The sequence below is a fragment of the Ailuropoda melanoleuca genome, chromosome 8 (assembly GCF_002007445.2).
Source record: "Ailuropoda melanoleuca isolate Jingjing chromosome 8, ASM200744v2, whole genome shotgun sequence".
Lineage (NCBI taxonomy): Eukaryota > Metazoa > Chordata > Mammalia > Carnivora > Ursidae > Ailuropoda > Ailuropoda melanoleuca.
In genome coordinates, this window is record NC_048225.1 from 54291627 (window position 1) to 54311525 (window position 19899).

Sequence of the window (19899 nt, forward strand, 5' to 3'; positions counted from 1 at the left end):
GCTTCTTCCTGTTCCTTCATTTTCCGGTATACCAAGCCCCCCCTCCCATCTCTGAGCCTTTGTAAATGTTTTTTCCTCTGCTTGCACTGCTCTCGCCTTCATCTTGCAGATTTGTTTATTTTCATCCTCTAGGTTCCTGCCCAGATATTATTTCCTTGAAGAGACCTTCCCAGGCCACCTTATCTGAAGTGGCTTCCCTAAATGACTTTCTCAGCATCGTGTTTATTTCCTTCGCAGAGCTTATCACTGTCTCTGATTATCTGCTTTCTTTAGGATGAATTGTTTCTTTATTGACTTGTTTATTTGACCTTCTCCAATCCTCTTCCCCTGTATAAACTCCTGGGTGAAGGGACTTAGTCTATTTTGATGTTCATTGCTGGTGAATGTATTTGTCACATAGGAAAGCCTCAGAGGTTTTTTTTTTTTTTTCCTTATAAGCACAAGGTAAAAAGGATACAGGTTAAACAGTATATAAAGTTAAAAATAAAAAGTATCTCTCCCATTCCTACCCCCACCCACCCCCACGCACCCCGTACCCCTTTTCAGAAGCAAATATTGTTTCTGGTTTTAGTTTCCCCCCAGCACGTGTAATCATATGTATTTGTCACTCTCACTCCACATTTTTTTTTCCGTCCTAGGTAGAGTACTATATGCAGTGTTATGCACCTTGCTTTATTCACACAACAGTATGAAACAGCCTTAGAGGTCATTCTCTCAATCAGTCAATTGATAGGGAGATAGGTCTGCCTCGTTCATCTTTAAAATAACAAATCCTGATTATTTTATTTATTTATTTTTAAAGATTTTCGTTATTTATTTCAGAGAGAGAGAACACGAGCAGAGCAGAGAGGAGCAGAGGGAGAGGGAGAACCAGGCTCCCTGCTCAGCAGGGAGAGAGCACATGAGTAGGGGGAGGGGTAGAGGGAGAAGGAGAGAGAGAGAATCTAAAGCGTGGGGCTAGATCTCATGACCCTGAGATCATGACCGGCGCCAAAATGAAGAGTCAGACGCCTACCCGACTGAGCCACCCAGGCGCCCCCTTCATATTTCTTTTAAAGTCTGTTCATGGGTATATTTTGTTGCATGGATTTTTCTGTGATTATATCAGATAGGGATACTTTGTGATACAGGTTCGGAAAACCCACAAAAATGGTTTAAGCTGATAGGAGTTTATTTTTTACATCTAAAGTAAAGTCCAGAGGTAGGTGGCTACTGGCGGGGTTCTGTAGCTCAGTTTTGTTGGGCCTGGCATCCCTTCAGTTTTTTTGGCCTTTCCTTCAAGTGTGTATATCATATAATGGTTGTATCTCTAGGCATCACATCCATACATAGAAGCAAGAAGAAATGGGCAAGGAGAAAGACTAGGAGTTTTTTTCTCATGTTTTATACATTTTCGTTTAGAGGCCTTCAGAGCCTATGGATAGAATCTTTTTTGTGGCTTGGAATATGGGAACATCACTCAGAGCAGTTTTTGGTTTTGTTTTTTTAATTTCTGCAGGAACCAGGAGTTTCACTGACTGGGAGCAATTTCTCTGTTAACTGAGACCTCAGATTTGAAAGTTTTTAATACCCCAGAAGAACAGACATGCTTCCTCAACACCTTTCTATAGTAGTGGGCAGAACTTCTATTCTGTATTTCCACTGATGGTGGGGGCGGCGGTAAGGGGGCGGAGTCTCAGGTCTCCAATCCCATACCATCCACATGGGCATTACAACTCAAAAACCAGATAAATTGGCAATTCCCAAACCCCAGGCAGTCACAGCCTCAGCTCACAGCCTTATATCACTCTGGTTTTCCTTTTTTCTCATTGCCTGGAGTTTTCCCTTTTCTTCTTATGAACTAAGCTGTGTATTTTAGATAATGTTTTTCTGACATTATCTAACATTTTAAGGTGTTTGTAGTGTGAGAATTTCCAGGTATCTTCTCCACCATCTTGTTTGGCACAGAGCTTAGTACATAGTACATATTCAAATGTATTCTTCTTTTCTACATTCAGGAGGCAAAAGAGGGTAGTCTGTCATATATATGGTACAAGTCATTATAGTTACTCTCTAAGAAAAGTCCCTTCTAACTTTGAGATCCTATGAATTGTAGAAATACATTTTCCTGCTTTTTTTTGGTTAAATGTTCCTAATGTCTTGTTGATCGAGCTACTTGGCAAACTGATGGCTTAATGAAATGTATTTTCATTCATGAAGTCCTGAAAACACATATACTGAAATGTATATATAATAATTAGCATGCCAGTTATCTTTCCTGGTATAGACTTTATCTAGTGTGACAGATATTCTACTTTAATTTATATCTGAAAAATAATTTCTTCTTTATTACAGAACTACTTTATAATGCTAAAAAAATTTTTTAAAAGATTTTATTTATTTATTTGACAGAGAGAGAGACAGCCAGAAAGAGAGGGAACACAAGCAGGGGGAGTGGGAGAGGAAGAAGCAGGCTTCTTTTATAGTATTTTTTATGGATAAATTTTATGGATATCCATAATTTCTTAGCTTATCTTTAGTATGTAGTTATAGATCCAGGGTATGATCAGATACTGTGGCATATGCATATTAATATGTTGTCATAATGATGCCCCAAATATATTTTACTTGTATTGTTATTAAAGTATGCTTCTAAAAGTGAAAATAATACATGATCACCTTATTGAAGAGTCCCTGTGGAATCATTATCATTGACATCCTTTGGTATTAGGTTAGTCCCATGTTGATATTTTCTACTTAATTAATTTGGGTTGCTTCTTTATAAAGCCAAATATCTCTACTGTAGCTAAAAATATCTGGCCAACATTTCAAGTACTTAGAGCTGTATTTACCTATCATCTAGGTTTATTGGGAGACTGGTGCTCAGATCACATCTCCTCATGATAAAGAAATTCTGAAATGTATAGAAGAATGTGTGGAACCTTGGAATGGTTCCTGGAATGATAATTTAGTGGATACCAGCCCACTGAAGAGAGATCCTCTGCAGGACATTTGCAGAAGATACATGGAAGATCTTAAAAAGATCTGTTTTCACAGGTATCCAAATGGGAATATAGGATAGCATTACCATATAATAAGATTAACAAATAAAGAAAAGAAAGAGGGATAAAAATGTGTTGATTGTTCATTATATTAGAAGTATAGCTAAATAGTACCAATCACCATAGGTGAGAGATGGAAATAACCCACTTATCCATCAACTGATGAATGAATAAATAATCTGTGGTATATCTATACAATGAAATATTATTCAGCTATAAAAAGAAATACTGATACATACCACAACATGGGTAAACTTTGAAAACATGCTAAGTGAAAGAAGCCAGTCACAAAGGACCACATATTGTATGATTCCATTTATATAAAATGTCCAGAGAAGGCAAATCTATAGAGACAGAAACAGACAGAGGGTATATTCGTGATTGCCTATGGCTAGGAGGGATGGGAGTGTTAGGGGGGTGGCAGTTCTGGGGTAGTTTCTTTTGGGGATAATGAGGATGTTCTAAAATTGATTATGGTAATGGTTGAATAACTGTATGAATATAGTGAAAGCTGTTGAATTGTACACTTTAAATAGGTGAATTGTATAGTATATTAATTACTTCTTAATAAAGCTGTTAAAAATTATAGCTAAATATATGTATTCTCTATATGACATTAGGATATTTCCTCTAAAATTTGATTTTGCCTTATTTCCATATTTTCATATGGAAGCCACTGGCTTGCTGAGTATCCTTCCTTCATCCTGAAAAATAGATTTTAGCTGCTTCTCTATAGGTTATTTTAATTCTATCACCAGTACCAAGTTTTATGATATTGATTGAATAATTCATTTCCTTTACAGGGAATTAAACTCAAAGACCCCCTTGAAATTTGTACATACATCTTTTCATGGGGTTGGACATGACTATGTGCAGTTGGCTTTTCAAGTGTTTGGTTTTAAGCCTCCAATTCCAGTCCCAGAACAGAAAGATCCTGATCCAGACTTTTCTACCGTTAAATGCCCAAATCCCGAAGAAGGAGAATCTGTGCTGGTATGTTTTGTCTTTATTTAAATTACTATTAGTGTATTAAATTTCATCAAATAGATAGAACCCATTGGCAAGTCAAAGATTACTTGCAAAGGCAGAAACCATCTCAGTTGACATAATTTAAATTCTATTGGAGCTGTATCTTCTGTTTTATTTGAAATCCCGATGGTGGATATCCCTACTTCTAGGCTTATTTTAAATTTAGTCAAATACTGTATTCCTCCTAAAATTTATGTCAACTAACATAGTGCCTACATTTAGGAATGTTAACATTGAATTTAACGTCTGGAATACAATCTGATGATTTGGCTCGCTGTTTCAGGAACTTTCTTTGAGACTGGCAGAGAAAGAAAACGCCCGCATCGTGCTAGCCACAGATCCTGATGCGGACCGGCTAGCAGTGGCTGAACTTCAGGAGAAGTAAGTAAAGCCTGTTATTTAATTAAGAGCTTAAACTTTGAAAAACAGTTTCTGATTTTAAGTCTTACAGGCTCATTGGAAATAATTAAAAAAATAAGAAAATCAATCTCCGGTAAGTCCACTCTCCAAAGATAACCCCTAGGTTGATGTTTTGACATTTCCTTTCTGTTTTTTCTACTCAGATATTTAAGATATATTTGTTTTTATAAAATTGTTATCATACTACATATATTTTTATATCTTGATTATTTCCCACTTAATATTGTACCATGAGCACTTTTTTCAGTCCTTAAGTATTGTTTAAAATACTAATTTTTTAAAATGGCATCATATCCCAACAGATTGCTTTATCAATATAATCATTTTCTAATCTTGGTCCTTTGGATTGCTGTGTATTTTTGCCCTTATAATGTTGTGACTAATGTCCTCACATAGACAGGACATCATATTATAACTTTTCTCTCATGAAGTAGGAGAACAAAAGTTACAGTGTAATAATGTTTCAACAGACATTGCTGCCATTTCCACCTTAAGTTCACCCCTGGTGAGCCAGAAATAGTACTAAATGTTTTCTCAAAAATCTCATATGATAGCTTTTGGATTTTCCTATGGGAGGGATGGTAAATTGTATGTCTTAGGGTCAAGAAATTTTAATAAGAAGATATAAAAGTCTTGACTTGAATCTTCATTCTCTCTACAGTGGTCATTGGAAAGTTTTCACAGGGAACGAGCTGGCAGCTTTGTTTGGGTGGTGGATGTTTGACTGCTGGAAGAAAAATACATCAAGAAATGCTGATGTGAAGAATGTTTATATGTTAGCCACCACAGTCTCTTCCAAAATTTTGAAGGCAATTGCGCTTAAAGAAGGATTTCATTTTGAAGTAAGAACAGAGAATATCTGCGTGCTCCTTTTCTAAATCAGTTTCTATACATTAAAGCCATCTCCCCACCAAAACTGATTTGTATTCGCTTGGCTTAGAATCCCCCCTTTTTTTCTAATTCTGTTCGCACTTGCTTAATCTTTTGACAGTTTAGACACCTTGAGCCAAGTCCATGCATCCAGTATGTGAATTTCTGGAACTGAGATAAGATATTCTTTAAAAATTGCCTTAATGCTAATTATTCCATACCACAAAATCTGGTTTTCATACTGAGAAGATCTGGCACCTGGTGACCTCATCAGTAACATAAACTCCATTCCAAAAAATTGTAGGTATCCACAACCATTGACTAGGCTCTTCAAGTTCAGTCTTAAGAAACTTAGTCTTCTAAATTGTAAATTAAGACCCAATGATTCTTTTTTTTTTTAATGATTTTTTATTATATTATGTTAGTCACCATACAGTACATCCCCGGATTCTGATGTAAAGTTCGATGAAGACCCAATGATTCTACATCCAAAAAACAAATAGTAACTCTCTCTCAGCACAGATCATTAACTTTTGTGAGCCTCAGGGAGTTAAGCTGACAATTTTTATAGCTTCTGGGACTGATGCCAATTAAATTGCTTTTCCTCCACCATCTTTGTCAAATATCAGTACACATGTCACCTCTGGGCATTTTTCTTGAGCTATAGCCAAGCTACAGGTCTTAACACTAATTGGCTGAATAAAAAAGAAAATTATACCTGTTTTAATGAAATAGAACTGTCAATCTCAGGCTTAAAAAAAAACCCAAAAAACAAATAGCAGGGTGCCAGGGAGGCTCAGTCCGTTAAGCGTCCAACTCTGATCTCAGCTCAGGTCTCGATCTCACGGTCGTGAGTTCAAGCCCTGTGTTGGGCTCCATGGAACCTACTTAAAAAAACAACAAAAACAAATTGCTAAAGAGAAGAAATTGAAACTGTATTCAAGCCTAAGATTCTGAATCACAGTAGTGTTAACATTTTCCTCATTAATATCTATGACAAAAAAAAAAAGTATAATGAACATAAAAGAGAAACAAGAACATGATTCTAATGACCAAATTTGCTTCCTTGTGTTTGTTGCTGGTTCTGGGGAGGGCAGCAGAGGTTCTGGCTTTTATTTTTTCCCACTGAGGAAGTAGAGAGGTGAACTGGGAATCATAAGTTAGTGATGGTGGGCTCTAGAGTCAGTGTGTATCACATGTTCTTTCTGTTGACTCGGAAACATTCATGTCTTTCAAGTGAACAGTAGCTCATCAGATGGGAAGTCCCCGAACCTCATTACCAAAGAAGGGCTTAGTAACTTTCTTGGTTTTATTTAGCCCATGGTATCATGGTAAGGAACACTTGGTTCAAGCATACGCTGTGATAATGTTGAAAGTGCATCATAAAAAAGCTTCATGGCCTTTGATTACTCAGGGGGACTAAATCACAACCTTCATAGATGCTTTTATATTAGTACTTACAATACAGCCCAAAGGACAGTTTCTGAGAAGCAGTGTAAGTGAATCCTGGCTCCATCTCTTAACATACAGCATAGTCTTGGCCAAATTCAGCAGCAGAGTTTTTGTAATCTTTAAAAACCACAATGATATAAAGTGCCTGTTAACAGTGCTTGATAAATAGTAGATGATCATAGTATATGTGTGTGTTTATGTTACTTTGTGACTGCATGGATCACCACTTGCAAATGTTGGGTTATATTTGGTATAAATCACCTATTTCTGTGCTCAATAAATGTTAGGTTATCAGTCGTGACAACATGAATCCGAGCACTTCCTGGCTCTGTGCTCACCACGATATAAATCTGTGAGGGCCAAAAACCATAAGAGAAGATCACTGTGAAAGTGTTACATGCATTTAGTGACAGGCCTTTCTCTCTCTATATTTATGAGGAGTCCCTTAACTAGAGTGGCCTTCTCTGCATTTCAGGAAACATTACCAGGTTTTAAATGGATTGGAAGTAGGATAAAAGACCTCCTGGAAAATGGGAAAGAAGTCCTTTTTGCATTTGAGGAGTCGATTGGTATGTAGTAAATATTAAAATCTTTGAAATTTGAATGAGAGCGTTTTTTAAAATGTAGTAATTCTATGGAGAGAAATGTTTGTTTTCTGGTTTTGCCTTTTGAGTTGTAAAAACCACAGAGGACTCAGAAATATGTAGATGCATTTTTTTATCTGGAAATAAAAAAGACCCTTAAAAGTCCACCAAGTACCTTCACTATCAGTGGGCTTTATCTATTAGTAGGCTCTTAAATTCATTGGTGCTTCTGAAGAAATGTAAAACTATTGAAATTATTATAGGCTTAAGTTTTCCCCCTTTTTAAAAAATGTGTTTTAAGTGGCGCCTGGGTGGCTCAATCGTTTAAGCGTCTGCCTTCGCCTCAGGTCATGATCCCAGGGTCCTGGGATCCAGCTGGCATCAGGCTCCCTGCTCAGTGGGGAGCCTGTTTCTCCCTCTCCCTCTGCTCCTCCCGCCTGCTGGTGCGCTCTCTCTCTCTCTCTCTCTCTGTTTCAAATAAATAAATAAAAATCTTTTAAAAAATAAATGAAAAGAAAAATGTGTTTTAATTCTTAGGTTTTCTGTGTGGCACTTCGGTTTTGGATAAAGATGGGGTGAGTGCAGCCGTAGTTGCTGCCGAGATGGCAGCTTACCTGGAAACCATGAATATAACATTGAAACAACAACTGATTAAGGTTTATGAAAAGTAAGTTCTATTATTATGAATTTCTCATTCCGATTGCCAAATTTCTCATTTTTTGGTCCTACGTTTAGCTTTCCAAATTTGGTTTTGAAAATAGCCAGTCCTTTTGAAACAGTTCTAAAACTGGACTAAAGACTGCCACTTTCTATATGATACTATAATAGGCTTATCTTTGATACATACTTTTCTGAAGAGTTATCTGAAATCTGATTTTAACACTTTAAATCTTTGTGCAGATATGGTTATCATATTTCAAAAACTTCATATTTCTTGTGTTACGATCCAACTACCATCAAAAGTATATTTGAAAGGCTTCGCAATTTTGATTCTCCAAAAGAATATCCAAAATTCTGTGGGACATTTGCTATATTGCACGTACGGGACGTTACCACTGGCCATGACAGCAGCCAGCCTAATAAGAAATCAGTAAGTACCCTTTTAAAGTTTTTTTTTTTAATTTGTAGTACTTTGTACTATAGTAAAATAGTGGAAGTGCAAGCCTGTGAATGTCTTGAAATTAGGATCCGTTGTTTTTCTCCAGAGCAGTTGTAATCCCACTAACAGGCTCCCTGTCTCTGATCCCGTCCTCCTCTCTCCCCAGGTGGGAAAGAGAATTAGATGAAAAGAAAAAGGGACCGGGAGAGGGAGAATGTGTGATGTTGAAAATAAAGTCTAACAGCCTATCGTTTCAAAGCTCACCATTACGCCTTTCTATTTGCAATTTGCCTTTTCAACCTTAGTCCCTATACCTGCAGCCAAATAGAACAACTTATGGTTTCTTAGATACATTTTTATTAAAAATTTCTATATTTTGGGGCCACTGGGTAGCTCACTCGGTTAAGCCAGTCATCTGCCTATGGCTCAGGCCAGATCCCACCCCGCTCAGCAGGGAGTCTGCTTCTCCCTTTCTCCCTGCCCCTCCCCCACCTCGTGCTCTCTCTGGCTCGCTCTCTCTCAAGTAATAAAATCTTTAAAGAAATGAAAATAAAAATTTCTGTATTTTTGCACAAGCTATTTCCCCAGTCTCCCTCTCCTTCCTACTGCTGCCAAGTCCACATCTTAGCCATTATTTAAGACTTCAGACAGATGTCACCTCCTCCGTATACCCTCCAGGTCCCATAATTAGATATCTTCCTCCTGAGGTTTCATTATATATTGTCCCTTCCTCTTGTCATTTATCACTTTCTGTTTTATGTTATTGTTGTGTTGTGCATGGCAGACCCATTTCTGACATACTTCTATGCCTATCAAAGCTCCTGCCTACGTGGTAGGTGCTCAACAAATATTTAAATGCTGTAAATTGCTGATCATATGTATTTGGTTACTGTTACGATGATTAGCCTACATTTCCACTTACAATGTCCTGATGTCTCTGATGCTAGGGGTATAATATATTTTGGGAAATCTGCAATTTCTTACGTAGACTATAACTCATATTCCTTTTGTGTCTATTCATCTAATCAACAAATACTCATTCCCGGTTGTTGCTATCTATTTTTCTGTCTTTGTAAATTACTTGAAGAGAAGAACCAAATTTTTTCTTCTTTTTATTTCACTAATGTTGTTGTGCTTAGAGTAGTTCTTGGTATGATGCTTTTTTCCTATTAACCCCCTTAAGGTTTATGATATTCCTTATTCAAAGTACTTTTCTATCTGTTCTCCACAGATGCTTACAACAATTTTGTAAGGCAGGTACTATAGACATTGTTAATTTGCCCCAGTGGTCACATAGTAAGTGTCCAGACCTCCTGAGTTTCTTCTTCACATTTCAGATTGCTCTCTGTGTTTCACAGGCATTTACCCAAAGCCCTTCGGTGCTACAGGTAGAGGCACACTGGAGAACGAGCAATGACAAAGACACTGTTTCTGCACTCAAGAGTCTAGTGGGGAAACGGAAGTAAACAGGGATTACATTACAAAATGATAAACGCAGCCAGGGGGTGCATAAGGTGCCATAGAAGAGCATAGGAAAGACCCTTGCTCAGATCTGGGGGGCTATGGAAGACATTCTAGAGGACTTCTGTGAACTGAGCATGAGTAAGAGTTATCCAGATGTAGGCGGAACAGTGGGTATTCAGACAAAGGGAGCAGCAAGTGCTAGGTCTGGAGGTAGGAAGGCGTGTTCTCCTCCAAAGAACCACAAGGAGTTCTCTACAACTATAGTGTGGAGTTCGAGGAGGAACGGCACATGCGGTGGGCTAGAGAGAGGCAAACTCCCAGGCAGGAAAGTCAGTCAGTACGCTGTTTCAGTAATCAAGATGAGAGGAGAGATGATGGGAGCCTGAATTAAATAGAGTAGCAGTAGTGATGGAGAGAGTTGGACAGAGTTGAGTTACATAAAGACTAAAAGAGACAGGACTTGCTAGTAGATGGTCTGTGAGTAAAAAAGAGGGGAGGAAGGTCTCTGTCTTAAGCAACTGGCATATGGTAGTACCACTAACTGAGGGAGGGGTTTCAAGGAAAGGACCAGGCTCAGGACACCTGTTGAAAGGTACCACCTTTGTCCTAGTACAACGCCCACAGGTCCCCCACGATACCGTCGCAGACTGATCTGTGGTCCAGGAAGGGTACTAGTATGAATCCATATGTTCAACGTCAGTAAAGCTTCATTTCGTTTTTTAACTTTTAGGTAAAAAATATAAAAATTTTTTGTACCCCAGTGGATTATTTTGCCTGTCCTCTAGGACACGTGCACTCTCCTTTAGAGACTATTGATAAACTGTCCGTGAACGTGCTTCAAAATTGTAAAGCCCTTTGCAACTGTGGAGGCAGTTTAGACTTTGATACAGGTAGACCTGGCTTCAACTTCTTGCTCTGCCACTTGAGTTGATTACCTTGACCAGGTCGTTTACTGTTTTTGAGCCATGTCAGTAAATTGGCAGTAATATTTACTCTGGAAGAGTGTTGCCGAGGCCTGGAGATCGTGTGTGTAAGGTATATAACCCGATGTCTGTATTATGAATGTTCAGTATATGGTGTATTTATGAATTATTATGCATGTAATCTTTTGTATTTTATAATGTTTTAAAAAATATTTTTAATTGTAAAAAACACATAACAAAATTGACCACCATAAGTATTTTCGAACATGCAGTCTGGCAGCGTTAACTCTATCTACCTTTTTGTGCAGCAGATGTCCAGAACTTTTTCATCTTGCTGAACTGAAAGTCCATACCCATTAAACAACTCCCCATTTCCCCCTTCCCCCACCCCTTGCCCATGGCCTTCCACTTCCTGTTTCTATGAATTTGACTCCTTCAGCTACCTCACATAAGTAGGACGTATTTTACAGCTCTTGAACATGAAAAAGGTACCGAGTGTGACTAAGCTGTTGTTCATCCTTGTGCGCAGGTGCTGCCTGTGAGTAAAAACAGCCAAATGATTACATTTACTTTTCAAAATGGCTGTGTCGCTACTCTTCGGACAAGCGGGACAGAACCAAAGATAAAGTATTATGCAGAGATGTGTGCACTACCCGAGCAGAGGTGAGAATTGACTTTTTAAATAAATATATACATATATATTTAGATTTATATACATATAGAGCCTATATATATATTTAGATTTATGTATATTTATGTTATATTTATATATAGTCTATATATATTTAGATTTATGTATATTTATATTTATATAGAGAGTATATATATTTAGATTTATGTATATTTATATTATATTTATATACATATAGAGTCTATATATGTATATAAATCTAAATATATATAGGCTCTATTGAGATAAAATTCAGTATGTACAGTGGGTACCCATTCAAAGCATACAATTCAGTGGTTTTTAGTATATTCAGAGTTGTGCAAATATCACTACAATCAATTTTTTTTTTTTACTACAATCAATTTTGGAACATGTTCTTCCCCTCAGAAAGAAGCACCATATCCATTAGCAGTCACTTGCCATCCCCCTCCCTTTTAGCCCTAGCCAACCACCAATCTACTATGTGTGATTATCGACTTGCTTATGTGGACATTTCGTATAAATGGAATCATGCAACATATGGCCCTTTGTGACTGGCATCTTTTACTTCTCATAACGTTTTCAAGGTTCACCCCTGTTGTAGCATGAATCAGCACTTTATTCCTTTTTTTAAAAAATTGTTTTCTTGGCCTAATTGTATAGATATAACACTTTATTTTATCCTTTTATCAGGTGTTGGACATTTGGGTTATTTCCACATTTTAACTATTAAAAATGTCAGTGCTATAAACATTTGTGCACAAGTTGTATAGATATAACACTTTATTTTATCCTTTTATCAGGTGATGGACATTTGGGTTATTTCCACATTTTAACTATTAAAAATGTCAGTGCTATAAACATTTGTGCACAAGTTTTTGTGTGGACATGTTTTTGTTTCACTTGGGTCTATATGTAGGTGGAGAATTGCTGGGTCACATGGTACTTCTATGTTTAACCTTCAGAGAAACTGCCAGACTATTTTCCAAAGCAGCTGGACCATTGGGAATTGAATTTTAAAATTTTAGTGAATTTTTATTACTGGGAAGGTTCTGTGAGCTCTATTATATGATGAACATAAAGAAATGATCAACAAATAATTTGTTTGCTGTCAGATATTCATTTCGTACATCTAATATAATTCGACTTAATCTGCCTAATCTATTTCCTTTTAAGAGTATGAATTGTCACTAAATTGACTTTAATAAACATATTCAAAGGCTATTTAAACTTATTAAAAGTAATACCCTCTATAATGTTGTCACTGATCAATATACTTTTGGGAAACAGATGCTTTGGAATTGCCTTCAGAGTCCAAGGTACATTATTTTGTATGTCCCTAAATCTTTGCATTTAAGAGTAGATTTTATTTCCTTTGGGGGCAAAAAAGGATGTCCTGAAGTCATCCAGAGTAGAGTTTAAAGGAAACCAAATGGGGTAATGCTGTATTTGGTTAAAAATAAAGGATGATTATTAAAGTAATAACAAATGATCATGAAGACAGTTGAAAAGAGGCTTTCCTGGAAATGTTTTGGGCAACAGCAGTGATGACTTTGAAGCACGTATTTGTAAATGTGTGTTTATTTTTTAAGCGTCTCATTTTTTTAGTCCCATCCCCCTTCTGTATCTGAGTCATGCCATATCATCCCATAATATCTACTGGGTGTTCTTCAAAGTATTTCAGGAAGCCATTTTAGCATAATACCTAGTATGGGTGTTCTAGACCATTGAATTGCCTGACCCAGGAGAAATCTGTAGATATACTGAAACTCATCCATGTGTCATGTACCAAGAAACTCCCTCTAATGCAGTTCAACTTTAGTTTGTGATCATGGTGTTTTCTTGTGTGTGATCCCCCCCCCTTTGGTCTTGTTTTGTTTTAACTGAGTGAACTTCTTTTCGGCTTACAAAGTGTTTAATCATCCCCTTTTAAAATCATCCCGTTTAGGGGCACCTGGGTGGCACAGCGGTTGAGCGTCTGCCTTCGGCTCAGGGCGTGATCCCGGCGTTGTGGGATCGAGCCCCACATCAGGCTCCTCCGCTGTGGGCCTGCTTCTTCCTCTCCCACTCCCCCTGCTTGTGTTCCCTCTCTTGATGGCTGTCTCTATCTCTGTAGAATAAATAAATAAAATTTAAAAAAAAATAAAATAAAATAAAATAAAATCATCCCGTTTAAACAAAACTTAAAGTGATGAAAATCAAGAATTTCAAAACGCTTCATCTTTCTCTTCAGTGACACCGCCTTCCTAGAAGAGGAACTGAGGAAACTCATTGAGGCTTTGATTGAGAATTTTCTCGAGCCCAGTAAAAATGGACTGACCTGGCGTTCTGTGTAGCGCACACCAGGACGCCATGACTGCGCCCCGGCACATGGAACAGAACAACCAGGAGCTCCATGCGTTGAAGTCGCATTAGCGTTCTCTCTCTAAATCTTCTGGCCAAGTATCTTTGTACTTTTATTTTCTTTCTTTTGGGGGGGCTGACGAAACAAACTGTATAAACTCGAATGGAAATGGTCTGGAGAGAAAGGATTCAAATTTTTTCATAATCGTGAACAAACGTCATTGCATTATAAGTATTGTAGTACCACATTGTTCTTCCTTTAACAGAAAAAAAAAAACCCAATACGTAAGTGAGTTTTCTTATGTGTGATTAAGCTTAGTTCCATATTGTAATTGTGGATAGCATGGTTTTTTTAAAAGGCAGATGAATGTTATATAGTTGTAGAGTTAGTTAAGGAAATTAATCTATAAAATTGACAAGAAAATGGCATTGCTCCCAGCATAGTGTGGGAAAGTGTCATTATTGCATCATAGGTATTAACTTACGAGTATTTGAAATTGGGTATTAGCATTTCTAGCTTAGAACAGATGTTACCATATGTGGTTTCAGGTGCTCTTGGTGCAGTGTAAATTTATTGTACGTATTTAAAATTCTGACGTTTACTGAATGTGAAACAATAGTGGCAATGCTCCTAGTGGCTTTGTTCTTGTCAGAGTTCTTAGTGCCTTCTCAGGGTATGGTATGAATTAAAACAGTGTTCCTGTATTGAATATAATTTAGTCAGTTAATTTTCAGCCAGTTATTTCAGACCAAACTACGTAGGTGCTTCCCCTCCATATCAGATCAATTTGCCCTTTTAAAAATCTTATGAATGTAAATAAAAATCCTAATAAAATCAGACTCGATGTAACTGTGCTTAGGATCTTCTTTAAGAATGAAGTGTCAGTAATCACACCCTTCAGGTAAAGAAAAAAATCTGAACTGAGAAAGGAGCTCTGAATTTATTTAAAAGTCTGACTTTGGAATTATATTTTTATAAGTAGATTTATCCCTTTATCAGATGAAGTAATGCTAATTTTACTAAGAAATAAAATATCCAGATTTTAGGTGTTATGAAACACTAAAACTACATGATTTAAAACTAAAGTCCAGTTTATTCTAACATCTTGCTGGCTACTGTAGAATTCCTCATCTCAAGAGTACTATTGATCTTTTTTGATGTGGAAAAAAGTTTTGTATATATATATTTTCCAAGTAGACTCCATGCCCAGCGTGGAGCCCAATACTGGGTTTGAACTCATGACCCTGTGATCAAGACCTGAGCTGAGATCAAGAATCGGAAGCTTAACTGACTGAGCCACTCAGGCGCCCGTCAATGTGGAAAAAAATTTTGGAAGGTCACTTTTGGTTGATTCTCCGGTCTTCTAAAAAAGTCTTAGTAGAAATGTACTATTTAATTTTCTTAAAGCGTATCCTGTCCTATACAACTCACAGAATATTTAAACACGTCGTATAGTTAAGAGGTAACAAAAACAAGGCCTTGGGTATAATCATGCTAAACAAATTGCTAATGGGACATAACTGGTTTTAGAGAATTTATTTCCTAAATAATAATAATAGTAATATAACATTTGCACTGATTAGTAAATAATGGCATGGTTTGTGCAGCTCTATCAGCTCACATTTGGTTGAACTCACATAGAGCAAATATAATTTTCAAATTATTGTATTGCCACTATTGTTAATTTGTTCCTTCCTTTCCTGTAGCCAGGTCTCATATGACTGCAGGTAATAGACAGCGAGCGAAGTGTACAGCACCATACTTCTAAATGACTTTGTTTTCAGAGGCTTTGTACTGAAGAAGAAATGTGCAGACTTTTTTGTTTTATTTACTTTTAGGAATGTGGAATGTAATTTAGGAGATGGCCTATGTTCTACCAAGTGGTATGAACAATGCTATATCTATGAAAAATATGTATATTTGGCTTTCGTTTCTGTGTTTCAGTGACCGAAGAACAAAGTGGAGCTAAAATGATATGCTAGCCCACTCATAATCACTAAAGCTGTGTCGTGACTGTCATTCTATTGTAAGGAGAACAGTTTTGAGTGCTTTAATGTAATACAACGTTTAAGTCATCTTAAGCAAGGTGAAAAGTTATTAAAGCTTAGATTCTTAGCTCAAAAATTTAAAAATCCAAAGTTAAAATCAACAAAATGTTACAAATTTCCTGAAGTGTATAGATTAAGGGAATTATCTGATTCTAGCCAAGCTCTCAAGTCTATATTGGCATGATATTTAACATGAACTTGACACAGTGATGTACAGTTGCCTCACAGGATAAATTTAGTAATGGGCGCCGACCAGGAAAGACAAGAGTGCTGGACTGTAGGTCTCAGCCTTGGGCTCTGCATTGTTCAGGTTTTTCTTCATGAACAACATCATGAAAATGAATCCATTCTCATTCAGTGGGTAGATTAAAACTGGGCTTTTCTAGAGTTTTGGGGAAAAAGAATGAACTAGTGGGGCAAGATCAAAGCATACACTGAAAATAAGTAGTAGAAATAAACACTAGAAAGGTCAACGCGATGGCACAGGAGATGTTTCTTGTGAAGGGCGAATTCATCTCTCTAAAAGTAGGGAATAAACTGGCTGTGGGCAAGTTGTTTACCCGTGTGTATTTGTTACAATGATGAGCAGATAGTGAACCTTCTATTTTCCTTTATTAGCACCACTAAAAAGAGGCCACGTGTTAGGAGGTGAGAAAAAGCACCCCTCTTACTGACTTAATTCCTGCTAGGACGTTGTGTCTTAGGATCATATGGGAGCTAGGGAGGGGAGGACACAGCAGAAATAAAAAGGAATACAGCACAGATTGTGAGAAGTTCAAAGAATTAAAGCTGTTGAGATAACTTAAGATTATTAGTTGAATCTTTTATTAAAGGACTTAAAGTAAGAAGTAATAGGACAAACCGTTCTCTGTCTTCAGTGAGGACAGAATAAACGAGAATGAGGACCTTTTCAAAACAACTAAATAACAAACTTAAATATTAAGGGATATACTAAATGTCTTTTAAAGGTTTCTTCCAATGCTTTTTTTAAAACTCAGGTTGGAACAATGTTGATGTCATAGAGAGCCCTGAAAGTAACATTTGAGTTTCGCTCCCTATCTAGAAGAATGTAGCTCACAAGAGAGTTTTTGTATATGTTGAATAGTAGATGCATGAGTGCAGTCTTTATTTGCTGCACAGAGACCTGCCTGGATATTATTTTTAATTTAACCTGGCAAATTAAGTGAGACTTGAACACCATTTTGTTCATCTTGAAGAATGTGTAGCATTATAGGATATTTGAGGGTTCTGTTTAAACTGTATTGTTTTTTGGATGTAGTAACTTCAGCAGACAGAGAGGTTCTAAGAGATTGGATACCTTGGGAATATCCTTATGTAGGAAATAGGCCTCCTGTTTCTTAAGGAGGTAGCTTCTGGAGTGGACGCGACAGAGATATTAGCTGGAGTTTAATGAAGAAATTGTTCTATGAACTGCTGCTACTGGTATTTCTTTCCGATGTTTTCCACTGATGTTTGTGATGCTTGAAAAATCCAAATTTCGCTTGGATAACTTTATTTTATGCCTTTTTCTCTCTACCTCCCTCCTTCCCTAGATGCCCTCCTACATTTTGTTACTGTGAAAAGCTATCGCTCTATTACCTCACTGATAAGAAATCTAAACTGTATTCATTCAGAATGCTTTAAACTGATTCATAACCTAGGTTTGTTTTGTTTTTGGTTTTGTTTTTTACTTTTGGTTATTCTGTTATTGTGAGAATATTTAAGACATTGTAAGAAGTAATTTTAAATCTATTTCATAGCCTTTTTTGGTCCATCTGGATACTATATGTTAATTTATTATGGCCATTTATAATTCACTTGTTTTTTCTGAGATTGCTCTAGAAACTGATGAGGAAAGAGTCTTACCAATCAAAACAGATGGTCAGTCAATCTCACATTTTATTTCAGGTCTCCTTGTACTTGGGGCATCCAAAGCACAAAATCTGAGGAAATCTTTTTTCGTGTTTGTCCCCCAGAGCATCTTACCATAGGCCATAAGAAGTCCGAGTGGAAGAAGAGAACCTTTCATTGCAGGACTTGACACGGCATGACTTTCTTTAGTTCCAGTAGAAAACCAAGTCAGTTTTTACCATCGGTTACTTTAAAGTATTAACCAGACCGTTACGTTCATTAAGCCACCTTTTCTCTTTGTTAGTTCAAGACTATATACCTTAAAAAGAGGACTATATACCTTAAAAAGAGGACGTATCAGAATGAGTAAAGTGACCGAGATAAGGGCACATGGCATAGCTAAGGTTTGCTTCTCCAATTTTCCCACCAGCATAACCCGTAAAGCACAGGAGCAGGATGAATATGTGGGGGGAGGGCCCAAGAGCCGACTCCAGAGCAGTCCACTGCTCATGAAATTTCGTGTTCTACCATAAAAATTTAAGCTGAATTTGGCATTCCCCGTAATAAAACTGTTTCGATATAAAAATGATGCCTTCAGTCCTCCCGGAAGTCGGTGCTGCTGGAAAGGAGTACCCTGTCGATCACAGGGCCTCAGTGGTCTCCCCCTCCCCTCCCCAATTGCTGCCTCTGCCCGGTGGTACACGGACCTTAAGGTGAGAAACAGAAACATAGAACAGATCTAGCCTGGTCCCTGCATTTTAAAAGCTGAACTCTGAAAGTATTACTGCCAAATTAAACTGACCTGAAGCAGTTACTAGGGGATTGTATTTTAAAGCAGCTAATAGTTTAAGAAACAATCAAAAATGTTAATTTTACGATTCAGTTTTTTAAACAATTCTCATGACTGAAATTGATAATAAATCGTCGTCATTAAGCACGCACACCCCTAAATACTCAGTTTCTTTCGAGAGAGCAAAGCATATCCCTATTTGGAAAATTATATATAATGCCTAGTATTTAACACTCAAAGCAAGGTGTTGGCCAAACAGGTTCAGAAAGTATCTATGTGGACTTCTTATCATGGGTATAGGTGCCATTTTGAGCCGCCTCGTGCTACCTTCCACGTGAGTCACAACTCATTTGATACGATTTGGTATATTTTTGTCCACTGTTATGATTCATCGTGTATCTCACAAGAGGCACTCAGGCAAGAATCTGCATCTGTATATATGGTGAGGCCTTCTTGTTGTAGGCTAAAATAAACTTTGTATACGTCACTGAATATGCCAGATAAAATATATGCAGTTAAGAATGAATTATTTTTCTGTGTAGCAGTAGATCAAAATTGTGCTCTTGCTTTACCAGTTTTTGTCAACATTTTCTCATTTTTTTTCCCGATGAAAACACCAGGGTGTGTCATAAGTACGGCCTGTGAGAATTTGCACTTGAAGTGTTTGTGTGTAGATTTCTTGTGGTTTTAGCCAAATGAAGTGTTATCAGTAATAAACAGGCCTCTTTATAGGCATGAGTTTCTGTGTAATTTTTATTATCTTAGTTACTGTGTGGTTCATAAAGTTTGCTATCCAAGCAGAACATGTTCTGGAAATATATGCATGGTATACCTAGAATCTACTTTCAGCCTAAATGAATATTCTAGCTTATTATTTGGTAAATATGTATTGATTGGCTCATCAGAAGTCCCAGAAGAAGGGGCGCCTGGGTGGCTCAGTTGGTTAAGTGTCCGCCTTTGGCTCAGATCATGATCCCAGGGTGCTGGGATCAAGCCCCAAATCATTGGGCTCCCCACTCGGCTGGAGAGTCTGCCCCTCCCTCTCCCTCTGTCCCTCCCCCCTGCTCATGCTCGCTCTCGCTCACTCAAATAAATAAATAAAATGAAAAAAAAAAAAAGTCCCAGAAGAAAGAGCTAATATTAAAGTCCTTTCCACCTTTTTTTTGCCTTTCACTCCTTCAGTCGACTTAGTCTACCCATGTTAGCATGAGCTAACATAATAAAAAGTTAAATATATATATCATAATAAAAATCTGTTATTCCCCAACCTTCCTCCCGAAACTAGCACTTCCTCATTTCTGTTAGTGAGGTAACCATTCTCCTGTCTATCTATAT

The 19899-nt window shown here is 37.2% G+C and overlaps 1 protein-coding gene across 3 annotated transcripts in view; it reads left to right on the plus strand.

The window, feature by feature from the left end:
- PGM2L1 (phosphoglucomutase 2 like 1) overlaps nt 1-19299 on the plus strand; it is a 48305-nt gene extending 29006 nt beyond the window's left edge. For all 3 annotated transcript variants that reach the window (XM_034666347.1, XM_002915309.4, XM_034666348.1), the window contains 9 exons: nt 2843-3036; nt 3845-4034; nt 4354-4451; nt 5152-5332; nt 7288-7381; nt 7934-8063; nt 8297-8486; nt 11412-11545; nt 13765-19299. In XM_034666347.1, coding sequence (XP_034522238.1) covers nt 2843-3036; nt 3845-4034; nt 4354-4451; nt 5152-5332; nt 7288-7381; nt 7934-8063; nt 8297-8486; nt 11412-11545; nt 13765-13867 — 1314 coding nt within the window. In that variant the 3' untranslated portion in view covers nt 13868-19299. The remainder of the gene's footprint in view (nt 1-2842; nt 3037-3844; nt 4035-4353; nt 4452-5151; nt 5333-7287; nt 7382-7933; nt 8064-8296; nt 8487-11411; nt 11546-13764) is intronic.
- Nucleotides 19300-19899: the final 600 nt, after the last annotated feature.